Source organism: Condylura cristata, unplaced genomic scaffold (genome assembly GCF_000260355.1).
Source record: "Condylura cristata isolate star-nosed mole 26May11 unplaced genomic scaffold, ConCri1.0 scaffold00034, whole genome shotgun sequence".
Taxonomy (NCBI): Eukaryota; Metazoa; Chordata; class Mammalia; order Eulipotyphla; family Talpidae; genus Condylura; species Condylura cristata.
Genome location: NW_004567135.1, coordinates 15,308,390 through 15,328,307, shown reverse-complemented (window position 1 = coordinate 15,328,307; position 19,918 = coordinate 15,308,390). Strand labels below are relative to the sequence as shown.

General features: G+C 41.5%; 1 protein-coding gene across 1 annotated transcript; it reads right to left on the bottom strand.

Moving 5' to 3' along the window:
• Window positions 1-1,285: 1,285 nt before the first annotated feature.
• Window positions 1,286-11,114, bottom strand: CLEC2B (C-type lectin domain family 2, member B). Its single transcript, XM_004692585.2, has 4 exons — window positions 11,023-11,114; window positions 3,721-3,899; window positions 2,761-2,867; window positions 1,286-1,430 (listed from the first exon to the last, which is right to left on the bottom strand). Exons 1-4 carry the CDS (start codon window positions 11,102-11,104, stop codon window positions 1,286-1,288), a joined length of 513 nt encoding a protein of 170 aa, XP_004692642.1. The 5' UTR covers window positions 11,105-11,114.
• Window positions 11,115-19,918: the final 8,804 nt, after the last annotated feature.

Here is a 19,918-nt window from a genome sequence, read left to right as displayed (position 1 = left end):
TGAGGAGCAGAACAGGCAGACAGACAAAGTACACTGCTGAAGGAAGCAGCAGGAGAGACAGGAGAGATCTGCTGTGCCATGTGGGTCACCTCCATGGTGGGGATCTACTCGCACTGAAGCTGCCATGGCTAGCTTCACAATGCTGGCTTTAACCTGCTGCACCACCAGGGAGGGCAGGGGAAATGATCTTTTAATGAAATCTAATAAGTACTGTAAAAACGTCTAATTGTAACAGGGTGGGAGACCAGGAGTTCCCGGGTTCCTGGCCCCAAACCAGAAAGCATGTCCAGGGAATGAAAGGAAAGGATGGACGCCATGAGTCTGTTCACCAAGAAGTACAAGTCTTTCAGAACTGAGCTTATATACACTAAAAAAAGGGGTACCGTGGCCTATGCCCATTGGCCAGGCCCCGGCTAGGCAGGCGGAGAGTAATGAAATTACAGTTAATTCAATTAATGGGCCAAGTAAAGTGGGAGAAATGAAAATACAGAAGAGAAAAACTGCCTTGCAAATTGCTATTTCATTCTTTTTGGAACTCATCAGTACAGTGTAGCTGAAGCTATCGAAATTTAAGAACTTTTGCTTTTCAATAGCATGTACAAGATTCTAATTGAATTTTGTGTGCTAAAAATGCTATTAAATCTAATAAAGGGTAAAGTAAAGAATATCGTTTATAGGTATCATAGTTATTTAGCACATTATAATTTAAAACAAAAACACATATTTGGTGTTTTGATGTTTTAAAACAGTAAAACAATAGTTATCTTTTTTACTACATATTTGTGACAATACGAATTTAGAATTTAAAGGTCACAGGTCAATTATAATTTTTCTCATTGGATATTAAAATAATTTTGCATGATTTCAGCTAGCATGGTGATGTTTATGGTTCTTCATGTGCAAACAACAGACTATTTATATGGGAAAGGTTTTACATCTTGCCATAAGATCTTGCATTCATAGATACTAATTGTCTATTCTGGTTCCAAAATATCAGCATTAATTCATACCAAAATACAGAATACTTAAGTTAGAATCATGTCCTACGAAAGCCCTGCGTTACACCACCTTACAGTAATTGGCATATTGGTGGCTAACACATGGCACAATGAATAGAGGTGGTGTTTTTGTAGACTATGTTCTGGCTCAGCAACTGTAGATAGCAATCACAATGCCTCACAATGCATCATGAGAATGTCCATCAGCAACAATTTTGAGAGACCAAGTCCTGAAGATGCAACCATGTATAGCAAAATACAATGCAAGTTCTCAGCAACGGAACAGTTTAAAGTAACTTGGCACTTGTCCAGTGTAACTGTTTTGATGTGTTTGGTTTACTACAGATCCATTTCCTCTCTGTGTAGACCCTGCCACTGCTGACGCCATTGTCGTTCAGGTAGGCACACTCCCCATCTCCTCTGATGTTAAACCTGAAACCCAAGACAACATGGTTAAATACCCGTATGTTGAGCATCTGCATTCATTCCTCGCCAACTCAAGACTTACTGAAAAGCACCATTTCTGCATTTAGTTCACTGTACACTGTCAAGTGACTGACTGTCACGTCTACCCTGCATCTGTACCAAGTCCAGCTATATTGCTGATAAGGAGTTTAACGAGGGCTGGCTGTTGCAGCAAATGAGCTGTTACCATCACGAGCCTTTAGTGAATATGATTTGCATTCTTCTCCTGAACTGTTTCGTAAACATGTGAAAATTAAAATATTTAATTACTAGTCAATGTTTTGCTGCTGTTTGCTTTTTTTACACTATTCATTACTGTACAGTAATTGGGTTCTCCCCTCAAATGTGACCCTCACCGTTCTCCCACCACCAGAGCACCCGGGCTCCATCACACTCCCCTGTGCTCTTCTCTCCCTGTTCTGAGCCCCTGCTTCCCACCCACTGTTGTGCGCCCTAAATCTATGGTCAGTCTGCCAGCCAAACTGAATAGCTTAAGTGAATTCTTCTTCTTTTAAATTTATTTATGTATGCGCCAGAGGTGCAGGGGATGAGAGCACTCACCAGAGACAGAGCAGGGAACAGAACAGACAGTGACAAAGTACACTGCTGAGGGGAGCAGTGGGTGGGCAGGAGAGGCCTGCCGCGCCATGTGGATCACCTCCCAGGCAGGAATAGAACTCACTGCAAGCTGACGCTAGTTTCTCAGTGCTGCGCTTTAACCTCTTGCATCAGCACTAAGGGCTCTTAAGTCAATTCTTAAGAGGGCATAATTTTGATTGATGAAAATGATTTGGCCCCAATGTTCTATCTGCTCCACTGAAATGTTCACAATTCAAGGAGCTGTTCCCTTGTTTTTTACACTGATAAAACTTTAGGAAATATTCCCATAGTTTCCTTAGGACTCAACATTTGTGATAGATGCAACAGTGGGAATGAGTGATGGACTTAGGAATTTTGTGGCAACTGTTCTTTGTGGCTTTCTAGGAATTTAGAACCTCTACTCTGCCTCAGCTACTCTTTCTATCTTCTAATGATTCCAGCAGAGAAACAATTAAGGCATTGGCTCAAAGTATAAGAACTTTGTTCAAAGTCATTACCATATTAAAGATTTCAATGAAAATCACAAGAAGTAGTTTTTTAAAGCCATAGCTAGTAAACAGAAGAGCAGCAAAATGATGTGTACCTCTTTCCCTCTTAGTACAGTGAGTTTTCCATGATTAACTTTGCTTTCTCATTACCACAATTCACATACACAACCACACAAAAACACAGTAGAAAGCCAACTCCCCTAACATACAATTTATTGTATTCAGTGTTGTCTGTCCTCATCCAGCTGTGATTTGGAGACTCTCTATGGAGGCCGATCCAGTGGTCATAGGGGCCTTTGTATCTTTTCAGGAAATTCTATTAGAAAAAAACATTAAAAGTGAAAACATGTTTCTCTCTTATTACTCTTTGGTCTCTCCCCTACAGCATTCTCTCTCTCTTTTATTAAATATTTTTATTAAATATTTATTTATTTATACATACAGAACTGGGGTACAGGCCAGAGGTGGGGGGAGGGGTGAGAGGCTTCACCAAAGACAGAGTAGGGTGCAGAACAGGCAGGCTGACTGAAATACACTTCTGAAGGGAGCAGCAGGCGGGACAGGAGAGGTCTACCACGCCATGTGGAACACCCCCTGGCCAGGGATCAAACCCATGCTGCAGTGGCTGCAATGGCTTCATAGTGATGAGAATTTAACCTGCTGCACCACCAGGGAGGGCCCTACATCCTTCTCTTTTTAGATGGCAGCACAGCGTAATGGAGAAGTGAAGACTTTGGAGTTTGACAAGTCCCTAGTTGTCAGCCCCAAACTCATTCTGTCTCTGATCCAAAATCACCGTAAAGTCACCATCCACCCGTTATGTTGGGAAAGGCACAGTTATGACAGTTTTTCTAGTACAGTGTGACTACTGTCCCCCTTGGTTCCCACAACACACTGTTTGGATGCTAACTTCTATGCTAACCATGCTTCTCGGGACAATGGCAACAATACACCTAATCCTGTAGGTCACGATGAGGATTCCATGGCAGACTGTGTCTAACGCATGCCACAGGGTCCAGGCACAGAGCACCTCAGGGCATACACAAGACTTTCAAGCCCACCTGGGATAGGTTCCCCCTTATCCTGAGCCTCTGCTCCATGCAGCCGCCCCTCCCAGGAGGGTAATATGTTGGTATCCCACAGACAACATGCTTCAAATCAATCCTCACCATTTCCTTCAAGGTTTCAATGTTAACAAGACTGGCATTTTCTGAAGCACAGAAGAGCTGGCTGGAAGTCCAGTTTCCTATGTCATCCGAAAAATAAAAACATTTGCTTCCAAATCCAATCCATTCTTCGGGGCAGGCTACATGCAGAATGTACTCAGTGGCTGGCATTTCCTTTCTTGCTAAAAATTGGACAGTAACAATAAGTTATGAATTAATAAATGTTCTAGTCCTTTCTATCCATGGTTCCACTTAGCATCCTCAGGGCTTTCAGTGTTACTTTCCAGCTCACCCATAAGCACCTTATCCCATGTATAGTTACAGTCCAGTAGTCTCCAAGTGGGGTGCCTGTGCCCCCTACTTTCTGAGGGTACTTGGGCATCCAGTATTTCAGGCAATGCTTTTTATGAATGGTGCTTACCTAATTTCTCCAAAATATAAACCCTAGTACAAGCCCCACCCCCACCCCACCCCCATCTGCTTTTTTCCCTTCAGCCTTTGGGCCCTTATCACCAGTTACAGAGTTTACTACGCTGCATTTCCTAGGGAGTACAAAATACCCCAGGAGAGAAAACATAACAAACTTTAAAAAGTAATTTTGGCACCAAAAATACAATGTAGGACTTCCTGTACTTTTCTGTTTTATATGTATTTCTGTTAAAAATAAAAATATTTTGGTCCTCCCTACACATTCTGAAACCAGCCAAAGTATAGGCGACAAGGAGAATGAACATTTTTGTTTCCTAATTTCACCTTCTTCCCTAATATCTTTAAAAAAACACACATTGCTCCTTGGAAGTTCCGGAAATAAAAAGATATTTCATTTGAAATACTGAGCACCACAGAAAATTTGTATTTTCTTTTTATATTTAAAGGTAAACAATTACTTATATATTATACTGTGATAAACTTCTATAGTGAAAACACAGTAAATAAACAATCATCTGAAGAAAACAAAGTAACATTTTCCAAGATTAAAGTTCATTTTGTTCTTTTTTTTTAAAGATAATGATAGGTAACAGATCACAGCAGAACTTTGATTCCAATATAACAGGTGAATTTTTTTAAAATAAGTATTTTTTTTTTAAATATTTATTTATGCATACAGAACTAGGGTACAGGCCAGAGGTGCAGGGGTGGTGAGAGGATTCACCAGAGGCAAAGTGGGGAGCAGAACAGGCTGACTGACAAAGTACACTGCTGAGGGGAGCAGCAGATGGCTCAGGAGAGGTCTGCCACGCCATGTGGGTCAGCTCTGGAGTGGGATTAAACTCATGCTGAAGTGGCTTTAGCTGCTTAGTGCTGTGCTTTAACCTGCTGCACCACCCGGGAGGGCCTAACAGATGAATTTTTAAATGTCAGGTTCTACAATGTGCTGGATATTACATCATTTGCAACTATTGAAACCACTGATGAATGATAATAGGCAATAACACAAAACTTGGATCAGGAAATATTTAGTTTTCAAAAATGTTAAGCTCACATTTTGGAGTTGTAGGAACAAAAAGCTTTGGAAGATCACTAATGAAATTAGAATACACATAGTAGTGACAATAATATTAATAAGTCATTTCTTCCTGACTGAGTGTGCCAAGAAGTGCTAAGTACCTATTGCCTCTACATATGATGAAATTTTCAAGCATAGAGTTCTTCATATTTCTGCACATCTGCAATCTGCATAAATAGATGTCAGACACAGATTGACCTGAGAGAAATAATAAAATGCAAACCTGACTGGGACATGTCAGGAAAGGGCTTCAGAGATGGGACTCCTATACACACAGCCTTTCTCCTATACACATTCTTTCCTGGCTCAGAGAAAATCCTTAGAAGTCTTCTTTAAGTTTTTCTCCTCTTAAAAATCCAAATCTATCTAACATGGACTGCTGTTGACTCAACTTTGAAAATACCCAGAATTGATTTGGCAAGCCCAAGGGGATTGCAACTGAGATGGAAAAATGCACAAGATGATGTAAAAATAAACTATTATATATAAATAAAAGAAAGAAAAGAAAATACCCAGAATCTGACCACCCTGTCCCACCTCCGCTGTCAACATCAGGTCCAAGCGGTCCTCATCGCTCACCTGAGTTCTACAGGATTGCCCTGAAAGGCCTCACTGAGTCTACCCTGTCTTCAGGCACCCTGTTCTCCACAGAGCAGTCAGAATGAGTCCTCGACAGTGATCACCATCTTCTTGTCTAAGCAAGACTTCCCTCTCTTCATCTTCCCCACTGGATTCAGAGTAAATGCTCAAGTCTTTAAGTGTCTCACAAAGCTCTCACAATCCCTGCTTCCCACCTGATGCTCTTCCTTGTTCTCACTTTGCATTAACAACAGGGGCCTCTTTGCTGTTCTTCAAGCCCAGAGATATTCCTCCTGAGGAACTTTTCTCTACCTGTCTCTGCTGGAGCGTGTTGCCCAGGCAGTCTATGGTGACTTCAGCTCTCTATTAGCTTCCTGGAAGGTCATCTAAAGGTGGTTTGCCGTGCAGCTCCTCTATCGTAGATGACCTTTCCACCCACCTTTATTTGTTGTAGCATTTGCAGCCACTCTAGGAGCAGCGATCTTTGTGTTTTGTTCCACTGATATGCGTCAAGCACTTCAAATAGTGTCTGGCACATAATAGAGTTCAAAAATGTTTATTGATAATGTAAAATGTGTGAGAACATAGTAGGTTTGGGGAACAATGAACTTACCTGCCAAAAGACTAGCAAGTACAATCACTACTGCAGTTAGTGCAATACAGATCAAAACAAAGGGACAGAATTGACAACTGCTTTGGTGACATCTTCCCCCTATAGAATACAAATGTCATAATTTCAACCTCATGAAGGCCTTGCAAAGCAAATTTAACTTTATCAGAGAAGCGTCCTCTAAAGTCCGTTGTATCGGAATGTCCTTAGTGTCAAAACTTTTCACAAACAGTCCTGGTTCATAAATGAAGACTCTCAAGAGGGCAGAGATATGAGCAACTGAATTATTTCTTCCTACAAATTTCTTCCAGTGGTTGGAAGAAGGGTTTATGAGAGAGCAAGGAACAAAATAAGTAGAGATGAAGATGAAAATGAAACATACAAACAATTCCGAGTTATATCCACAACAAAGAGATCTGGTTAGAAGTGCTAAGTGAAGCTTCCGAAAATAAATCAATGTCATTCATCATATTAACATATAAGAGAAAGCACATGACCATCTCATTAATTGTAGAAAAAACCTGTGAAAATTTAATATCCATAACAATTCCCAAAAGTTAGGAACAGAAAGACTTTCCTACACCTGATAAAAGCCACCAACTGAAAAGGCACAGCTGGCAGGGAGGAGCAAATGCTGCCCCTCCACTCCACATCAGGGAGAAATGGAGGGAGGTGGGTTCACCCTAACCCAAACATTTTGCTGAATATCACACTAGTAGCCAGAAGGCAAGAAAAAGAAACAAAAGGCAAATAGAGTGGAAAGAAATCAAAGAATTTCTAGAAGAGATGTCAGCTCACCCACTCAAAAAAATACCATGAGTTTGAGCAAGTATTTGCACATGGAAAGTCCCTACAGGAGTCACTGACCCACGCCACACCTCACACTATGCCCACCTGCCTTCGAGAGCAGAGGCCTTTCTGCAGGCTCCAGTGACACTGGCCCCTGTCTCTCCTATGCACCTACTCACTCCAGCAGTGCTAGGTGACTCCGGCAGCACCAAGCTGCTGGCTGGCACCAGGGCACCCCAGTCTCCAATACCTTTCTCCCAAAAGTGGGTAATTCAGCAGGGAGGGCATATTCCCCAAGGGAGAAAGAGTGGGAAGTGGAAACGAGCACCTAATTTCACTCCAGGCCCCAGTGCCAGTCTGGCCCAGCACCAGGTTGATTTCTGTAGTCCTTGGTGGGTCCTTGTGGAACGCTGCTCATCAGCTCCCTCTTCACCCCAATGCTGCCAATAATATGAAAAGAAAGAAAATAATCCCAAGTAAAATAGCATGAAGAATATAAAATAACTTGGAATAAATTTAACTAAGGTGGTAAAATATCTTTCTAATGAAAGCTATAGAAATTAATCAAAGAAATTAATGAAGACAGGAATAGATGAAAGGATGTCATGTTTTATGTAGTGGAAGGATTAATATTGTTCAAATGTCCTCTTATCAAAAACCATCCACAGATTCAATATAATCCCAATTAAAATTCCAATGATATTTTTCACAGAATGAAAAGAAATCCTAAAATTCATAGAGAACCACAAGAGACCACAAGAGACCTCAAATAGTCAAAGTAAACCTAGAAAAAACAAAGCTTTGTTCTTTGAACCTTCACATCCATGGATTTAAAACTCTCTTACAAAGTTATAGTAACCAAAACAATATGGCATCAATATAAAAATGGGCACATTGACCAGTGGAACAGAATTGGGAATACAGAAACAAGCCCACACATACAAGGTCATTTTGTGCTCGATAAGGGAACCAAGAAGATGCAGTGGGGGTAGGCAATTTCTTTCATAAGTGACATGAAAACTGGATAAAACTACATGAAGAAGGGGAAAATGAGCCTTATCTCACATCACTCACAAAAATCAACTCAAAATGGATTAAGGACTTGCATGTAAGACCTGAAAGTAAGACTTCCAGAAGAAAACAACAGGAAAGTTCCCTGAACTTGGTCTTGGCAAAAAGTTGTTTGAATATGACACCAAAAGTATGAGTAATAAAAGCAAGTGAGAGGACTGGAAAAATGTGTGCAAAGGAAAGAAACAATGAGCAACATGAAAAAGGAACAGACAGAATGTGTGAAAATATGTGCAAACTTTCTATGGAGGAAATGTGTGGCTAAAACTTACTAAGCACTCTCAAGATTCAACAAGAAAAGAAACCAAATTTAAAAAACAGACCAAAGATTTGATTTTAAGATGGATGGTAAATACACAAAAATAAAAATATGCTTACCCAGTCATCAAAGAACACAAATTAAAATATAATGAGCTACAAGGTGAACATAAAAGTCCCATAGGCCCTAGCCATCCTATCCCTGTCTTATTAATGCAAGGGAAATGAAACCTACATGCACACAAAAGCCTGGACATGAATTTTTATAGCAGCTTTTTTCAGTAGCCCTGAACTGGTAACAACTTGAGTATCTTTCAACTAGTGAGTATCTTTCAACTGGCATCTTTCAGCACTAAGGGAAAGAAAAAGTCTGCCCATGTGTTCACAGTTCTTATTTCTCGTTCAACTTTGGCCTGCCAAAGTTAGTTGGGCTTTACCTTTACCCCCCAAATTTCTAAACTCTGACTTGCCCAAAAGCTTTGCAAGCAGCAACAGATTGCAGTCTAGGACCCGAGACATACAAAGAACTGCAAAAGCCCCACTCAGGGGCCCCTCCCCCACACCTGCAGTTTCCTGGCTGATTCATATGAAGATTAAGTTCTGCTTCTCGAATCATACCTATGGGGTGAATATAGGTATGAACCTGTATTTCTAAACCCTACATAGTGCTATAAGTCAGCACTACCTCAACACAAAAATAAATTAGGGATATCTGTTTCTTTCAACCATTACAAATGTTATTCACATCATGACTATCTCTCATGGTAAGAGGAGCCTTAGTTTAAATTGTACTCAGAGAATCAGAAATGGGGCACTGGACTATGTGAGTTAGGAGATGATGACATCTGGATTTGGTCCCATGTATCTCAACCTTTGTTCATTCTGGTTCTTCACTAAAGCAAAGTTGTCTTCAAATATTTAGAGTCTCATGATGCCCATGATTTTTGCATTGCTAGAAGGATGGCATGAACATCTTCCCTTATATCTCCTCGAAGAATGTGCCCCTCTTACTTATCTTCTAAAAGAACCCCCTTTTTTGCTCCTGTATTCCCCTGTATCTAACATCCTCCTTTGGATCAAGCTCCACTTCTCTGTGTCTCCTCGATCGTCCCTCTCCCTGCTAGTTCCCCCTTATTTCTATGTCAATTCACATGACAGCACAACGTGCTCCTAATAATCTTCAATATTTCTAGTTGGAAAAATCAGCATTAGGAATTCTCTCCCAGAAGAACAAAGCAATGAGCCCATATTACTGGCCTGATTTTAAATTTTATAGTTACAGAGTCCAATAAAGTTGAATGAATTTACAAAACACCCTTGGTATTTAAAAACAACTTTTGCAATATGTACTTACTCTTGCTAATCAAAGTTCAGAACTTACAACATACTGGCCAACATTAGCATTCCTTTTGGTTAAATATGACACTGTTTTTTTCAGAGAAAACTATCAAATTTAAGAGAAGGGGAAAAGAAAAAAGAAACATATATAGCACCTGTTTATATATATATATATATATATATATATATATATATATATATACACACACAAACATATATATATATACACATATATATATATATATATATATATTATATAAAAAGCAAAAGATAAAGGTTTAGTAAAAGGTTTCCTTTCTGCTAGACTGAGGTACAAACATACCTTGTGTGCTTCTTTCCTCATCAAATTTTCTACAGACTAAAAATGCTGAAGAATTTTCTATTGAAAGCAGTCTCTCATTGCCACCTATCCCCATACCCCTAAATCTCTTTATAAATTACAAAGCATATGTATATGAAAAATCCCAGTTGTTGCAAGCAAATTTGGTTGGTATGTGTGTGTATTTATAATAACCTGTGTTAACCTCAGCATACAGGCATGAGAACCTTCATTTTATATCAGTACTTTCTACTTTAGAATAAAATCCTTTTACAGATACAGGAAAAAATGTATATATATAGCTATATAAAATTTTATATAAATTATGCATTATATGTGATATATAACATGACCATATATAACATGTATTGAATTATATCATATATTACACTATATATCATATCTTATATTCTTATATTACATGTTATATATCATACATTTCTATTTATTATATAGTATAATATATATTTTACACACACACACATAGATGTACACATAATATGATTGCCAGCCTTCTGGCAAATGACCTGTGATTTAACATTATAATGTGACTTGCTAAGCTACAAATTGCCAGGAATCTGAGGAAAACAGAAGGATTAACAATATAAATACAAAGAACATTTTCACTTTATCCTCTTGTAATACATCTTACTGTTTATATATCTTACTCCAGAAATGTTTAAGCACATACACAGCAATATAATAATTGGTATAAAAATGACATCCCAGTTCTCTCCTGTACCAATATTCCCTCAGAACAAATCTTCTGTGGAGATGGCAGAGAAGTGCTAAGACTCCTGAAATGAGGCACAAATTTTATGAATCTAACATTACCTGATCTCCCCACTTCCACGTCACCTCTGGAAGCAGCCTCTTTGTTTGCCATTTTCAGTGGAGTATGCAAAAACTCTGACATTCTGTTTATAGGAAGGCTGTTAAGTAGCAGCTGGATAATAAAAGTATGGAAGGGCTTTGACTGCCCCTAGAACACAGCCAATTTGTCCAGATGAGAGGACTGCTTTGCTGAGAGGTTTGTCGACCTGACCTACAGCAAACTCTGTTACGGCAGGCTCTGTTACTGCAGTATAAAAAGCCGAAGGCGTGTCTGTAAGGGAATAAGTGACTGTACAGACAAATGAAGAGAAAGAAGCCCAAATAAAAGTGAAACCATAATTTCTGGAATGAGTCCTTCATTTCACCTCTGCACTTCCCAGAATAAAACCCATTCACAGAAATACAGGAAAAATAACCAGTGGCAATTAATAACCAGTGGCAATTAACATCTGGCAATTAATATTTGCTGAACTTCAGCCACATACAAAAGAGAAGGATCTGGTCTTGAGAGAAAGAACGTTCCAGAATAAGGGAAGGAACCAGATATAAAGTTAATTAAACTGTACATAAAATAAGTGAAGCTGTTAAGGGTTTCAGAACTTTAAAAATGCAAAGTGCTTTTAAATTAGAAATATCAACTCCAGATTTACACCCCCTGTCAAAGTGGATTAAGTTAACAGGGACTGGGACTTACCACTGTCTGAATCAACTAAAAAGGAACAAAGAAAGAAACTATATGTGATAAACCCTGAGCATCACACAACGAAGGTCATCTGTAAACAGGGCAACTGAGGAGCACCCCAGGAGCCCGGATACCTGCATACTCTAAAGGGGTTCTGCCATCCGCCACATAAAGACAAAGTGGGTTCTCTCAGAGTGAAAGATCCTTAATAAAACAATTGTGCAAAAAGAAGAAAGAAAAAGGATACAGTTCCCCAATAAAATACCCGGAGTTTTCCGTCCCCTCCTAGGTAAAAGTCCAGCCAAACAGGGTAGACTCAAGGTAGAGCCACTGAGGTCTGAAAGCGTAAGTCACCTTCTGGAGGGAAAAGAGGACCAGGCTAGGCTGTGGCGTGAAGGGCAAGACCAAAGCACAAAGACCCTGAGGTGTCTCACCCACTTGTCTCTTCCATCCTCCAAGGCCCTGGTGCAGGTGCACAGGCGAGAGGCAGGTGGGCCATTCTCCACGGGTCCCTCTTCCTCTCTCTCCCCACTCCCTGCTCTGTAGCTCCACCCAGATGCTCAAACATGTCTTCCTTCCTGGGGGACAGGAAGTTTTTGAAATAAACTTCTCTTTTTTTTATTTTTGGAATAAAATTCTCTTTTACAGAGATGCCTCTGCTTTACTCCAGCTATGTCCAGTATCACAGATGTGGCTTAGAAGGGCAAAGCCCAGCAAGTGTGGATTCCATGAGTTGCTTACGAAAAGCTCAAGCACTAGAGCCTGATGACAGAGCATCAGACAGGAGGACATACTGCAGGACGGGCCTCCCCCAAAATGTTCAGAGAGGCTGATGTCTGGCACAGACTCCCTTTATATGTGTTATGTTAGCCTGTGTCGCTAAGACAAATAAGGTTCTGGGGGAGAAAGGAGACTACCCGGATTTAGGGCCACGTCCAGAAGAACCCTTTCACACAGCACAAATTCCCAGAGGCAAGGCTACCACAGAAATTCAGCCCCTCCTGTGAGGTACCCCTCCTCTCTCCTTGATACACAGCTCCATCCCACCCCTCCCCTCAGGATAGATACTCTCCTTTGCCCCATTTACTTTAAAATCTTTATCCATGTAACATCTCCATACAAACTCATCTGTCTGAAGTTAATTTAATTGCTAAACCAGCCTGAGAAGGAACCAGAAGAGTAAGGGGTCATTTCCTCAGCCTCTACACAGGAACTTCCACTGTTAATGTAACTTACATATTGAGCCATCACTGAAATGTGAACTTTCATTGTGTCAACTGTTACATATATAAGTAGATGAAGTAATTCTTAACCTGACTTCTGGATCCCTAAGTCGCCTACTATATATATATATATATATATATATATATATATATATATATATATATAATCAGCAAAATACAGATGTTTATTATTGTGGTAGGTGCTACAAAACAGAAGTTTTGCAAGCTCTGATTTTAAAGACAGACAGAGCAGGTGTCTGGGATATCTGCAGGAGAGGCTTGGATATAGGAAGTAGCTGAGGAAGATTAAAAGCAAAAAGGGAGATGTCACTGAGCCTGTCAGGACCTGCTGGCCCTGTTTCCCTGCTGAAGCCTTTCCAAAAGCCCTTGAAGCCAAGGAAAGTCTGGACTCTAAAATCTGATAGCCAGGGCAAGTCCAGGCCTGGAGGCCTGGGAACTGCAGGAAGAAATCCAGTCAGAATTTTTGGAATAAACTAGCAGGGGAAGATACCCCCTGCAGGAAGGCCAAGGGAGGCCCTGTGACTGTTTTTCTTCAGTCATTTCTGTTCTTCTTCTTTTTTGCTTTTAAGATTTATTTATATATGCACACAGAACTGAGGTACCGGCCAGAGGTGCAGGGGTGGTGAGAAGGTTCACAAGAGACAGAGTGGGGAGCAGAACAGGCAGATTGATGAAGGACACTGCTGAGGGGATCAGCAGCTGGGACAGGAGAGGTCTGCCGCACCCTACAGGGCCAGAAGTCCATCTTGCACTGAAGCAGCTGCCCCTCGCTTGCAGTGCTGCGTCCTAACCCGTTGCACCACCAAGGAGGGCCAAATGCTATTTTTCTTTCTTGGTTTTTGGTTCTGCCAGTGATGCACAACTGGGGTGCTCAGGAGCGAAAAATCATCAGAGTGCAGATGGAGGCCTCTCTGGGCTGCCAAAGGGCTGGTAACAGGGACTCAAGCAAAAGGGGCTGGCAGAGTGCCTAATGGAGGAGTCTGTGAGGACAAGCAGCGGCTGCTCACAAACACCATCACGGTCTGTGCTTTTTGAGTTTTGACTGAGATCCCTGCCTGATGGTGCCTGAGGAAGTGTTCAACCTTGATGCTATCATAAACTAACCAAGAGTCGGGGTCTCCCATCTGGCCAGCACCTCCTTATCACTTGCACTTTCCTTTTCAGAACTGCTTGCTGGGTTTCGTTTCCCAGAAAACACTGGCCTAAGAGAAAATGAATGCTGAAAGAATAAATACATGTTCTAACAGAACATTCCATCTGGAGAACCCCAGCCCTGTATGCTAGTCAAATATTAGCATACAGGGTGGGAGTCCAGGACTAACCTTAAACAATGAAACACCAGTCAACAAGACCAGCTGTTGAGACACGTGGCAGTTAGTCAAGGCCAGGTGCTTCCTGTCAGGGCAGGGAAGGTCAGAAATGGGGTTGCCCTGGTGAACCAAAACCGGGGCCATGCTTCTTGGAAGTTGTCCATCTTCACCACTCTTTCTTGGATTTTTCTTATGATGATCAGATTTCAAAGCCAAGGAGATATCCTCAGTGAGATCTGTCCAGTTGGAAGAGTGTTTACTCACATACTGTTAACACAAGATAGCAGCTGCAGAAACTGGATCTAAATCAACAAACTTGTACTGGTAGACTGTTTTCATCTCTGAAATTGTTTAAAAGCTTCAGTAGACAGTGATAATAAAAAGCAGATGACTCTTTGGAAGACAGCTGGTTAAAGTAAGAAGAAACTAAATATACTGATCAGATCCAGTAATCTCCTCCCTCAGCATTTATACAAATGATTTGAAAACTGGTATCACCATAAAATCTCTCATTCTTCTGGATTCTACTCCAGCTGGAAGAATAATCAAACTCAATTTAATGGGGAAGAGGCGAAAACAACTACGTAGATCCTGCCAATAGTTAGAGAAAATGGGGGATCGAGGGACCGCAAGTGCTAATGTTACAGGACACCCCAATTCTGTTAGAGAACAAAACCTGTTATAGGACAAAATCTGTTATATGACAGGGGAGAGGGACAACCCTGAAACCCCAAACCTGCCTGCTGTAAGTGGGTTCTGCCATCCGCCGCAACAAGACAAAACATATAAAACTTTAATGAAAAGGGACTTTAATACAGTGAATATACAATACAGAACACAAAGAATAGAACTTCTAAATCAAACACCTGAAGTGACCCATCCCCTCGTGGGCAAAAGTCAACCCAAAAGGGATTGGCCCAAAGCAAGGCTTGAAAGCTGCCATAAGGCTAAAGCACCTTCTGGCCGGGACCCATGAAAAAGGCCAGACAAATCTGGGAGGAAAAGAGCAAAATCAAAATCAATATAAACACTGCCATAGTCACCTCCCTACAGGTCTCTCACCCACATCTGCCTTAGCCAGTCCAGGGTCAGGGAACAAGCACGGCTTCTTTTTCATAGGCTTGCTGCTTCATGTGGCTTCCTCAGGTCTCCTCTTTGTTCTCCATCCAGCTTCCTTCTCTTCTTCTTTTTTCTCATTCCTTCTCTTTTCTCCTTTATTCTCTGCTCAGCTCTACCCTCCTTCTGGATGGGGCAGGAAACCTGGAACTTCCCCTTTTCCTAGGGATCACCCAGTTACACTAAGGGGAGAGGAAAGGGAAGCACTGCAGGATGAGGAGTTCAGTTCACCTCATCATTACTCCGGGAAGAAAGTGAAGTTCTCAGGCAGGAAGGACATGACTGTAGGTTAAACATGCCCTTGGGTGATTCTCCCCAAACTACAGTCTTCTGGGTTATAAAGAAAAATAGAGCAGAGATTGATACTTTGGGTAAAGGGCAGAAGGATAGAGGTTGAGGGTCTCTTCTTAGATCAGGGAAGACTGAAAGCATCAGGCAAGGACAAGAATTTGTTAGATGCTAGGGCCTTCACTGTTCTCAACTCAAAATAATCCACATGCCAGCATGAGGCATCTTCACAAGACCAATTCTAAGAATCTTGGGGAGGTCTGTTTTGGAAGAACCTTGGGGTGACCTTCATTTGGTAGCAACCAAGACGCCTGTTATTGGATAAGCACTATGGGTCAACCAAACAAGGGACTATTGTTCAGAGACAGAAAGCAAGCTTTTCTTTCACTCCCTGTATCTCTGGCCTACACCACAGTCTTTCTATAAAAATATAAAATAAAAAATGGAAATGTAACTTGGTAGCTTCTGTCAGTTGCTTCTTGCTAAATCATGATGTCACTCAAATTTGGCTCCAGAATAGCAAAAGACTGAGCAGGCTTTGCATCTGAATGCCGCCCCTCTAACCTAGAGTCGGGCATTTTAGTTCCATCATTCTTGGCTATTTTTGATCCACGCAATGAGCTGTCATCTCGAGGATGGTGAATACCACTCCGGGCCTATGCTCTGAAACATAACTTACCCACTCATGAATGAGTAGGGATTTTTTCTTGTTGAAAATGGTGGGAGCATTTTTGTTCCATTGTTGCTAGTTTACCCTGCTCTTCTTGAAAGATAAACAGAAATAGAAAATGACCCTGTGACCAGCATAGTTTCGAAAATTTGCTTTGAGAAAGAAAGCATCTAAAACAGTCATGACTGATGGACATTTATGGAAAGTAGACTTGGTTCCCAGATCCTTGAGAGTCATCCTGGGTTGCAAAATGGGCAAAAGCCTCAGTGATTTAGATCTCAAAGGTTCAGAGAGAAAGAATTTATAATTAGAAATTTTCTAAAGTAAATAAATGCTTTAAGAAATGGGAAATCAGAGGACTGTAGTCAGGAAAAATCCCATCTAAGATTATACAGGCAGAAAGTAATCTTGTGTATATATATAAAGCTTATTCAGAGGTACTGTGAAATTCATTGATCCTCTAGATTTTTAGTAGATCTAACAATTTTTTTTTTTAAGATTTATTTATTTGTGCATACAGAACTGGGATACAGGCTAGAGGCTCAGGGGTGGTGAGAGGCTTCACCAGAGCGGGGAGCAGAACAGGCAAATCCACGAAGTACACTGCTGAGGGGAGTAGCGAGCGGATCAGGAGAGGTCTGCCGTGCCATGTGGTCACCTCCCCGGGCAGGCGGGGATTGAACTCATGCGGAAGTGGCTTTAGCTTCTCAGTGCAGTGCTTTATCCTGCTGCGCCACCAGGGAGTGCCCGAGAGTTGTTTTTTTTGTTATTGTTTGTTTGTTTTAATTCATAAGAACTGGGGTACAGGCCAGAGATGCGGAGGGTGAGAGGATTCACCAGAAACAGAGTGGGTAGAAGAATAGGCAGATCAACGAAGTACACTGCTGAGGGGAGCAGCAGGCAGGTCAGGAGAGGTCTGCCACGCATGTGGATCTCCTCCAGGGCAGGCGGGAATCGAACTCATGTGGAAGTGGCTTAAGCTTCTTAGTGCAGTGCTTTAACCTGCTGCGCCACCAGGGAGGGCCAGCCCGAGAGTTTTTATCCTTAAACTTATGGGATAAGAGCCCAGGGCTTCAAGGAGAGAGGCACACCCCAAATGATGGGAAGAGGGTCACTTCTAGGGCAAAACCAGATGCTCTGAACTAGGTGTTAACCACAGAGATTGCTCTATGAAGGGGTTATTTCTGGAAATGATCTTAAACTGAATAACCCTAATTCCTTTAGGTACTTAATGGCAACTGTTTCTTTTGAAGTCCAGAGAGCTTTGACTGACCTTAGTTCCACATGACAAGTAACATACCTTAGAAAAAAGTCTTTTGAACACTGGGAGAGGCCTGTCATTCATTTGCAAATTCTAAACAATTTGGATTATTCATTTGTGTTGCTGGCTTGGAAAAAAGGTTTATGGGAATGTGAGTTAGGCCAAGAGAAATGGCTAACTGGTCCAGGTACTTCCCTCCTGCCTCTGCTATATTGCAAAATGCAGAAAGGGAAATTCCTACCAGAAGTAGGCGGAGGGACTGGGGGATTTACAGACTGGTGTTCCTGGTGAAGAAAACAAAGAGAACAAAGGGAATATTGTGTCATTCCCATGCCACAAACCTGAAATTTAATGAGCTCGCTTTCCCAGAAATGGAGTCTGAAAACAACCAGTGTCCCTCTGCACTACTTACACCCCTGCCTGGTCCACCTGCCAGCCCCCAGGGAAGGTAACCCAGCAATGCCTCACCTGGTTTTTTCCGTCTTTCAGAACGTGCGTGGTCCTGCTCCCTTCTGCTTATAGAAGTCTTCCGTTATGGCCAGATCCTTGAAGCTCCCTTGTATCTGCTACCAAATTCTAATTGAATTCTGTTCCTATGAACTAGAAAAGATAAATGCTTCAATTAATCTTTAACTATGGGATGACATCTCCAAGGGAGCAGATAGCAGGAGAAGGCAGGAGTGGGAGTGATAAAGAGAATGTTTCCTTGGCGACCAATATGCACATCATGCAGGTATCAAACGGTGGTTGACTGGGCAGATCAGACTTTACACCTCTGGTAATGTTTAGTGCTTGTTCAGGCCGCCTGTCACCACCGAATGCCAGTAGAGACAGGAATCTTTAAAGACTGCTTTAATTGAGAGCTGGCAATCTAGAAGTCAGGGGGTTAACACCCTAGAGAAAGCACCTTAACGTTTCTTTTCCAGCTGCCTTTGTATAGTGAGTGGAACAAAGAGAGGCCAGCGGTAAGCAGCCTTATCCACTGGCAGGAGCCTGAGGGCCCAGCCCCAGAGCACCATTGCCTCCTGGCCTCCAGCCCATCTCCCTGAACTGAGGCTGGTCTGCAGACAGCACTGGCTTCCTGTGCTCCTCCAGAGGGGACCTTGGGCTGGAAAATGAACTCAGCACAGAGAGGCCATTAACACTATGTGTGTGAACATTTCTCTTCCCCCCTCCCTAACCCCATCACTTCCTGTGCAAAACTGAAATTAAAAACCCTAGTTCTGGTTAAAGTTCACCATATAAAATAGTGACTCATTTTCCCCTTGACAAAGTTACTCAGAATAACTAATAATACTTTTTCAAAGAGTTTTTCCGAATGTATATTGCCCAAGCTGTTCTCAGTCTCCACAAACCTCGATTTCTGGGGTGCACTGTGATGACAGATTTGACACAGACAGTTGAAGGACCCACTACACTACCCCTACTAAGGAAAAGCCAGAACTAAAGCACAGTTCCAAGGTTCTGACTCCTCTGTACTGGGCTGGCCTTCAGTGCAGGGAAGTCAAAAATATGTATGAATTTGCCCTAGGACAAAAACAATAGCTAAAGACAGGATTAAACACACAAAAATCTTTAATTACTATTTTTTCCTCTCAAATTGTAACTACTGAAGCAATTTTTAAATAAGTATTTGGGATTGTTAAGGACAGATGAGAGTTGACTATTATATGTTAGTGTCATAAAATTAAAATTGACACTGCTTTTCTGGCAAGATGTCAAGGATCCTAAATATTTTAAACCTTAGACACAGGCATCAGAGATGTGGACAAAGACCCATCTCTCCTCTGTCTCACAGATACCACACAGATTAGATTATTTGTTTGAGTAAAAGTAATGGTATTATGGAGCATGCATTCTGAAGTATTAAGGAGTCTATTGGTATTGATTCTGGAATGTTCTGTATGATATGTTAGCAGTCTTCGAGATGTTTACGTACACACTCGGGATTTCCTCCTTCCAGGAGCGTGATAGGATATAATTCTCTGCCTCCTTGAACTCAGGCCTGGCCCTATGACTTATTCAGTTTTTGAAATATAAACCGTGTGTGTTTTCCTGGAAGCTTTAAATTAATTTTCCCAAGTGTGTGCAAGTCTCCCTACACTTTCCCACTTGTCATAAATGATAGGAAAATGGCACCCTAATGCCACCTTTCTTCTGCACCTGGCTCCTTCCTGGAGGATGGAGATGCAAAGCAGGAGCTAGAAACGCCTGTTAAATGTTTTGTTTCTGTCATTTAAGCCAGCATGCCCACTTCTAAATTTACTTCCAAAAGAACTGAAAGCAGCAATGGTTACTTCTACACCGATATTCATAGCAGCATTT